The sequence below is a fragment of the Vigna radiata genome, chromosome 5 (genome assembly GCF_000741045.1).
Source record: "Vigna radiata var. radiata cultivar VC1973A chromosome 5, Vradiata_ver6, whole genome shotgun sequence".
NCBI classification, from domain to species: Eukaryota; Viridiplantae; Streptophyta; class Magnoliopsida; order Fabales; family Fabaceae; genus Vigna; species Vigna radiata.
In genome coordinates this window covers 30,727,468-30,737,172 of record NC_028355.1, presented here as the reverse complement: position 1 = coordinate 30,737,172, position 9,705 = coordinate 30,727,468, and the positions used below count along the sequence as shown (strand labels likewise).

Here is a 9,705-nt window from a genome sequence, read left to right as displayed (position 1 = left end):
CTTAAGTTCCACATCAATCAATTCCTCATCATCTTAAAGGTATATAAGCTACCTAGCTTGTTTGAAGATAGAAACTAAAGTTAGACAAGAGTTTCCTTGCATTACAAGTAACCAAATGAAGACTTATCTAATATTCTTTTCTTTTAAAGTCCAAGCTATGTGAAGTCCCACATTGCTTTCATTTTAAAAAGAAGAAGAATATATAAGCTTCTTACAACAGATAAAGCACAAAGAAAACAACATATATTACTAAAGGCAAAATACAAGCCAAAGATAGCTATTATACTCTTTTTTACTCTTCATGTTTTATACAAGCTAAATAAGCCTATTTTTACTCTTTTCTACTCTTCATGTTTTATACAGGTTTTATCCAAAAAAACCTATGATCGTATCATCCCCCAAGTTGGAGAGGATTTAACCTCGAATTTGAAAATCCTACAAAACAGAAAGAGATCAATGACTTATTTTGAAAGCATGTCATTATTGAATGACTTTATTTCTTTTGTAACATAAAGGAACTCCTCCTGGATCAAATGTCAGTCTGTAATAAGCATAAACATAACTTTAATTAATTTTGTTTTTTCAAAAAAAGGATAAAGAAAGTTAACACTAGAAGAAGGTCTCCTTGGTTTTAGATTTATTTTATTGATGAAAACTAGGAATTCTACTTTAGAAAAACTTTAATTTTTGTTTTGACTTAATTGTAACAAAAAAGGTAAATTAACTCCAGAGATGGGTTGGAAAATTTTATTGAAAAAGTTTAAATAAAAGAGGGACTATTTTTAGAAAAGAATTAGGGAACAAATATAGAAAGATTAAGAATTGAAGAAAAGTTGAAAGATTGAGAATCTCGCCTTAAGTCACTTGGAGCTATTAGAATTGTGGGAGGGAAAGATGCCTTCAGTAGCACTTCCTCTTGGAATAAGACTCTTACCTTCTCCTTTCTTCGTACAAGTTCTTCTTTCTCTTTCTTTGTTCCCTCTGCTCATTCGCTCTTCTCATTTTCTTCTTTTCCTCTCTCATCTTTTCTATCTTTAATGATCTCTATACGAGAGATTAAGAAATTGAGCTTGACCTTCTCCTTTTATTCACTTGAGGAGGAAGAAGAATGAGAAATGTGTGACAGTAAGGAAGGGGTTGAATAATCAGTGACAATTTCTTCACCCCTAATGCACATTGCCCTTTTGTTAGGACAAGCGGAAGTTATATCACCATGTCCTAAGAATTTAAAACATTTAATATGACTTGGTCTAAAATGTGATTTAGGTTGGGAAATGAATGGTGTGAATAAGAATGATGGCGGGATTTGTAAATGGGCTCTTTAGAAACATCCTTTTCTTTCTCCTTTGATTAGAAAGATTTATAAAACAACATCTTTTTGAAGAAGTTGAAAATTTGTTGTGGGAAGACGTTTTTCTCAAAATTTGTTTTTCAACCTTCATTGCTCTATGAACCACAATATCTAAAATCTCATGATCATGGAGTTCAACTACATTTTGGATGTTTCTATTGAGTCCACTAATGAATCTTGTTATTTTTGCTTGTTTATTTTCTCTAGTGTTAATGTCATGCATGAGCACTTCGAGCTCACATGCATATTCCTCCACACTTCGTCTACCTTGACTAAGTCGTTGGAGTTTAACCAAAAGTCCCCTAAGGTAGTAAGGAGGTACAAAACGATGGATTATAATGTCCAAAAAATGTTCTCATGTGCTTGCTGGTGAGGTCATGGCTGTCAAGTTCCTTCTATTTAACCATTGCATGACATATCCCTCTAAAGCTAAAGAAGTTAACTTTACACGCAAGTCTTCATCTACATTACACAAAGCAAAAAAAAATGATCTACTTTAGCTATCCAATCTAAAATAAATGGAAGGATCTTCTTCGCCACAAAAGGAAGGAAAGTTGAGTTTAGGAACATTCAACATTTGATCTCCATAAGCACGCTCCTCATGACTCCACTTACAAAAATATACTAAAAATAGTTTTTTAGTTGCAAAACGTTCTTTGGATATTTTGAGATGTATTAGTGTAGCTACAACTAAATTGAGCTCATTGAGGTCTGAAAATAAATTGGTTAAAGTTTCATGACACCTTAAAGAAAAATATATAAATAACAAATAATGAAGACCACAAGAAGTCAATCCAAGCATAGAAGTCAAAACAAGCATAGCATGAAAAAAATGAAGAAATTTGGCAGGCTAAACGGTACCCTATGTTAAACGGAGAATTTCATCCAATGATGAAACTCTCATGAGCTGTTTGTTATCTTCTTCTAGAATGATTAAATGATCAAATGTCACTTTAGTAATGAAAATTTGAAATGATTATAGTTGTTTTGAACGTGCATTAAATGTCATTAAATTCACAATGTCTCAAAACAACAAAAGTGATAAGAAAAATGACATATTTGTCTACATGCATATCCACTCTACTATATGCAGATTATCTATGTCAAGTATCCATCTACTTTATCATACACAATTCAGAAGTCGCCGTTAAAGACAAAGAAGACATTCACAGAATGTTCTCTTTATCAAAAGTCGCACCAAAGAGATCGTAAAACCTACTTTTGATAAAGTACTAAAAAAGCTAGAATGGTCTGACAAGTTGACTTTAACCAACGGTTACTACCTACGACAAGGCTAAGAATGTCTGAAGATCAAAGTAAAGTACTATCTAATAGACATTTTCTTGAAACCTATATATTGAAGAATGTTGAAGAAAAAAGAAAGAGAATAAGCGCATGAACACGAAAGAAAATATCTGAGAAGAAAAACAAGCTCAAAAGAAAAAGAAAAACAATCTCAAGATTTATAGAATCATAGGCTTACGGTTATTAGAAGAAAGATAACTCTAAGAGTCTGTTAGATTGAATTGTATTGTATACAATTCAATTGTATTGTATACAATTGCAAATTCCGAAAAGAATTCAAACACTCAATGCTAAACTCAGTGTGGTTAAACGGTAACTAGATGAGTTTGTATAATGAAACCAGTAATAGATGAAACTCAATTAGACAGTGCACAAAAAAATACCGAAAGCGCCTAGAGATATCAAAAATAGTAAAGAATACTATACAACTATGAGTGAGTGAAACTTAACATAATAGTATATCAAAAAGTGTTAAAAAACTTAAATTAATTAATATTAACTTGTGAAGATTATATTAGCTATTATTATTCTTTAGTGTAGTTTTAAAAAAATTAAATAAAACCCTCCATTATAAGTTCACCGCATACTTCAATTTTTATCTTAAATAATTAATCTTTTCTTATAAATTTAAAATTTATGCTTATTCAACTTAAAAATTCTTATTATTTCTATATATTCTAACATCATTTTGTTTAACTTCTTTTTTTCATCAATCGGTAACCATTAATAAAGAGGTTTTTTTTTATAACTGTTTTGTGATTCTTCATAATATACATATATGTTACTCATTTTATCTTTATTTATATAATTTAATTTATTCTTTAAATTTTATAAATATTTTTTGTTTTAATTAATTATTTATAATAAAATTCAAAATTACTTATTTTTAAAAAATTAATAATATTAATTTTTATTATTATTATAATAAAAAGTAGATACAGACATGTTCCAGTAGTATTAATGAATGAGTTTGATAAGCCCGAGGAAGTTGTACAGACGTAGAATAGTGACATATTTTGCCACATCGAAACCAACGGCATAGAGATAATCACAACTCATGCAGGCATTGAAAGAAGGAACGGAAAAAGAGAAGATAGAAGGAACCAAAAACTAAAGAGGTCATTTTTGTCTTTACCATTCAGTGCTATTTTCTTATCGTTTAATATATTATGTTTTTAATTTTCTAAATTTGCAATATCAGATGTGAACCTTTGTCTCAGTCAAAATTAGATATAATTACTGATAATGTTTAATATTCTTTTTCTAATTTTGAGAAGACCCAATGAAGTATCTGAATTTGAATCTTGACACTGGTTGGAAGAAAAGTTGCATGCTGAGAAAATAGTAAATCATAATTGACAGTTTTCCTTCTTTTTTTTTTTTTAAATTTATATGATTGTGTAAAGATTTTTTTTTAGCTGGATTTTTTTTATTTATTTTTGTTGAATTCAAAATATTTCGTTTTAAAGTGTCTCTAATACACGTTTAGGATAATAAATTAAATTAATGATTAAATATGTTTTTTTTATTAATTTTAAGTAAGAATTAGAATTAGTTATTTTTTTATATTTTAATCTAATTTAGTTTTTCAAAATTTGATTTTCTATTAAATTTATTGATCCTTCAAATGTATATTTGAGTTGTTTATATAATTTAACACATTTTTATTTTATAGTTGAGAAATGTGTTTAAAATATCAAATAAATTTAATAAAATTTTATTAAAAAACTAAATTCATATATTTCTAAAATTAAAAGATTAAATTGAATTAAGGTTTTAAAAATAAAATAATTTTAATTTTGATTGAAAGTTAAGAAAAAAAACATAATTAATCCTTAAATTAAATATTTAAGTTTACTAATATAAATATTGGGGTTAAATATGTTTTTCGTCCCCCAATTATTGGCCGTTTTTGTGTTTAGTCCCTCTTTCAAACTATAGTACAATTTAGTCCTTTAACTTTAGAAAACTCTGGTGTTAGTCCTTTTTACCAAATTTTTTTAACTTTATTTGTTGTTTCAAACGCGTTTCTCAGTTAACATTGAAGCAAAAATGTGTCAAAATGTGTAAACAATCCAAATGTTATAATGTAATGTGCTCGAAACAACAAATAAAGTTTAAAAAATTTGGTAAAAAAGACTAAAACCATAATTTTCTAAAGTTGAAGGATTAAATTGTACTATACTTTGAAAGAGAGACTAAACACAAAAACGGCCAATAGTTGGGGGACAAAAAACATATTTAACCCTAAATATTGGTATGATGATAAATATAAGATGTAAAATTCAACGTAAAAAAAACAACATCTATTAAAAATACAATTTCTTTCTTTAAAGCAACTTTTAGTCCAAACAATAAATTTATTAAAATAAGTTAATATCTATTTTGATCTTTTAGTTTGTGAGGTGTATTAAAAGTTGTTCTATCTTTTTTCAGATGTTTAGAGTTATTCCATATTTTATAAAAAAACGGCTCAATTTGGTTCTTTTTGTTTAAGATGTTAAAAAACTAACAGAACTTAGCCAACCTGTCTAATTTTTTATTGCGTGACAACTGTGACCCAATTGACGTGACACCTAGTATTTCAAAATAATTAGGGTTTGTTTCTTCACCCAAAAACAAAGGTGCAACGCTAACACTCACCATCGCGCCATTGCAGTGCAACCGAAGACATCATCGGCGTCATGTCGGCAATGACACTCTCAAATGTGGCCTAATACACGAAAGTTCCTTGTCTTTTTTGCCCTAAGATCTTCTTGCAGAATCACAATCAATATTTGTGCAAAATTCTGGCACCCATAGACAATGACTAATTAAACTCAAATCAGTTCCAGTTTGCTCTTCCATTGGAAGAATGCCCTCTAGCATCAAATAATGAACCCTGGTCTAGAAAACTTGACCTCTTCTTTTCTTTTCCGTTTTCCAATGACAACACTATTTAAATCTTTCGACTTATCATCCATGTTAATTGAAGAAAATTTATTGTATAATTAGAAATTGTCTTCTGATAATTCCTAGGAATTCAACTTCAATTTCTCAAATTGGTACAAAATTTCTTCAATTGCTTTCATTGTATTGTAAAGCAGAGAGTAACATTTGCTAAAATAGTTTGTTTGGTAATTTGGCCATTACACTTCTTTTAATTTTGGCAATTGCACGTCTATTTAATTGTGGACCATTTTCAATCAGAATTGAACCATCACAACCCTAAAATTATCCCATCCATTTCAATAGTTAATACATAAATATCAATGATACAATTATATTATGTAGAGATATTTATGCAGGACCTCAACAAAGCAATCATGAAAATGAAGTCTGAGCAAGATAACAACCATGTTGGTATTAGGGAGAGCAGCTTCTCTAACAATGTCACACACAATGCAATCTACCTAAGGACAAGCGTTGAAGTGGAGCCCTACCTGAAGTTGACCATCAGAACAACCCATTAAGAATAAGAAGAACAAGAGAGACAAAACCGAAGGCCGAGAGCAAAGAGCAGAGCTTCCAGTATGTGTTACTCCAGTATTGAGTAACCTTTTAACGTTGCCACATTAATTAGGTCACAGTTGCCATGTAATGAAAAATTGGACTGGTTGGCTAAGTTCCCTTAGTTTTTTTAATGCCATAAGCAAAAGGACCAACTTGAACCATTTTTTACAAAATATGGGATAACTGTGAACATCTCAAAAAAGGTAAGACAACTTTGAACATAGACCAAAATAGGTATTAAACCTATTAAAAATATACGAACCTAAAATAAAATATTCAAACATAATAAAATTTAAGTATAAGCTTAACCACTTTACCAAAATTGATGACAAATACATCATAAAAAAAAAAGATAACAGAGAATTTTTAAAATAAACAAGAATTTACGTTGATTGAAAATCTCATTAATTAGAAATGATTCATGTCAACTATTTTGAAAAAGATATGGTATGAAAAAGATAAAATTAGAAAGAAATTAGAGGAAGAAAAAAATATTTCTGAGAAAGGAGGGAGAGAAAAAGAGAGAATGAAAACATTATATAACACTTTAATACATAATGTTACTTTTGTTTTTGTTAGATATATTATTTTTATTTTATATTTATCTTCTATCTTTATTAGGTTGTTATTATTTGTTATTTGTATTTTGGGCTTAATCCATATTTCTTCTATTATAAATAGAGGACCCTATGTGTATATTCAACACAAGGGAGATTAATCCTATACATAGTTTTTCATTATATTTAATATAGTATCTAGAGCCAAAGGTTCTTTTGAGTAAAAACAAAATCTTGTTGCCTCTGCCACTACATTCGTCGTTGTCGATGACGCTATCGTCTACCGTTGTCACTATTGGAGTTCTAGTTTCGACCAATAATCACATGGTTTTGATCATCTCGACCAGACGAACACCATACCATCAATGACGTCTTCATCTAAGCTCTTACGTGCTCTCAGCATCTTTTAAAGTTATGGATTTGCTTCCTTTTTTGTCGTGTATTATGACATGTCTAGTAGCAATTCAGAGTGTCGAGGTCGCTCGTTTTCCTCTTTTAGGTTCATCGTGCGTTGTCGCACGTTTCGTCTCCTCTCAAGCAGCTATTCAAAGCATTGAGGTTGCTCTTGTGCCTTAATTAGAGAATCTTGGACTTTTAATATTTCTCTCTCTTATTCATCCATGGTTTCTTCCACTATTGTTTATTCTGACTTCTCTTTTGTCACCATTGTATTTGACCCATCCATATATGCTTTTTTTTTTCATGGAAAAGATGGTTTTTATTAGTTTATTTATAGTCGTGGCGACTCTCCAACAATTACCTCTTTATTCACTAGTGACATTTCTTAAGGGAGATTTACATGGAGCAACCTCCCAGATTTGTTGCCCAGGAGAGTCTTCTGCGTTGGTATTTTGTCTTCTATGTCGTCTTGCAAATCATTAGCAATTTGATGTCACTCGAGTGCAGAAACATATATTTTCACTAAGTTTTCATGGATTATATAAGTAACAAATTTGGTACATACGATTTGTATGCATGAGCTTGAGGGTCAGTGTTAGATATGTTATCTTTATTTTATATTTATCTTCCATCTTTATTAGTTTGTTATTATTTTTTATTCATATTTTAGGCTTAGTTCATATTTCTTTTATTATAACTCTACGTGTATATTTAACCCAAGAAGATTAATCCTCTATATAGTTTTTCACTATATTTAACAATTTTAAACATTTATAATTTTACTAATAATTAGATAAAATATTAATGAGAGAGTATTTTCGGCCTTATAAAACTATTAGATGATAATATTTTTAAAATAAGGTACTTTAATAAATTATGAATGTACACTGAATATTTTCTAAACTCGTATTAGAAAGGTATTAAACAATTTTGAAACCATGATAAGATTTTTAAACTAAAATAATCAAAAGTCTAAATTCAAGTAAAAGACATTTTAGTTAATTAAGTACTAGATTAAAAAAAGTAATAAATCCCTACCCCTTAATCATGACAAATACATAAAACGAAAACAAGAAAACACATAATTACAGGTAAAAGACATTCTCTATAAATTCATGCGTTCATTTTTGGGAGGGTATAGTAGGAATGTTCAAAACCAAAGAAAAGAAAACATTATGTAAGGAAATCTCTTGTTGGCCTTCCTAAAGTCATCAACTTTTCCCAGGTTTGGTTGCTCCACCGAACTCTGGTAGAGAGAAATGGAAGTAGTGTGGAGAAGTATTGTGATAGTGATGCTGATAATGGTTCTGATATGGGCATGGAGGATGCTGAATTGGTTATGGTTCACACCAAAGAGGCTTGAAAGGCTTCTAAGAGAGCAAGGTCTTCAAGGCAATCCATATACGCTTTTCTTTGGAGACACCAATGAATTTGTGAAGATGAGAAACGAAGCCTTCTCCAAACCCATGAATCTCTTCTCACACCACATAGTGCCCCGTGTGTTTACCTTTTTCCATCACAGTATCAACACACATGGTATGCTTCTCGTTCCTCCTTTTGTTGTCTTTTTGTAGTTGTTCTTTGTCTTTCTTCGTTCAGGCCTTCTTTTGTTTTCTCCAAGTACTGTGTGGCTGAACCACCCATGCTAATTTGCGTAGTTGTTGTTCAGAATAAATCAGAATATTTCACAATATTTGTTCATGAATTTTTACATTTGGATAGCTTTGCATGCGATGAAGATTCATTTTTTTTCTCTATCCTGAGATATTTAAAAGTCAATGCTTTTCTTTTTCTCTATTTGCATGTAAAATGAGTACAAGATGCAAGGTTAATGGTATGTTTGGTACACAGGATAACATACAATATTGTTGATCTGGAAAAAGTTAAGAGTTTCGTTGAAGAGAAATAGAGATAGAAATGCAAGTGAACTTATATGTAAAGTAATACAGTAAAGTAAGTTCAATATATATATATATATATATATATATATATATATATATATATTTTTTTTTTTTTTTTTCCAATTGAATTCCATCTCTGCCTTCTAATTCATCTCTCATAAAAGATAATTTCGAAACTTTTCTCGTACATAAAAGTAATTAACTGTGACTTCTCAGGACACTGATTGGGGGCCCCATTAGCTTGAAAATTTCCAAAAAGCTTCAAAGTAGCAAAGTGGATTTAATTGATAAGCTAGTATTTCAAAGTTTATTTCATTTAGGCTTTAGATCATGTAGTTGAAAGTTGAAGACGCGCTTAAAGCAGTGCAGAGAAATCTCTGGGGGACATTTCAGACTGATTAAAAACTTTTATATGTACATACATTATATGAAATATTAGTCATGATATGATGAATTCGTTTACTTAATCTGTCACACTAACAAACTACTTTTTGTACCGTGCGTAATGCAATCCACAAGTCACATCACATTAATGATATAATGATCATAATTTGGACATGCATGTCATTTCAAACGACATGAAACTAGGTTTATATTACATCATATAGAGTTTAAGATCACATGCTATAATGGATGAAGAAGAAGAAAACTGGTGAACTTTCAAGGCATGCAAATTTAAACCAAAGCAGATTAATGCTCT

At 29.9% G+C, this 9,705-nt stretch overlaps 1 protein-coding gene across 1 annotated transcript in view; it reads left to right on the top strand.

Annotated features, from left to right (window-relative positions):
• Positions 1-8,256: 8,256 nt before the first annotated feature.
• The window catches only part of LOC106762158 (cytochrome P450 CYP72A219), a 34,526-nt gene continuing 33,077 nt past the window's right edge, over positions 8,257-9,705 (top strand). The window contains exon 1 of the mRNA XM_022781394.1: positions 8,257-8,640. Within this exon, the coding sequence (XP_022637115.1) occupies positions 8,364-8,640 (277 nt within the window). The 5' untranslated portion in view covers positions 8,257-8,363. The remainder of the gene's footprint in view (positions 8,641-9,705) is intronic.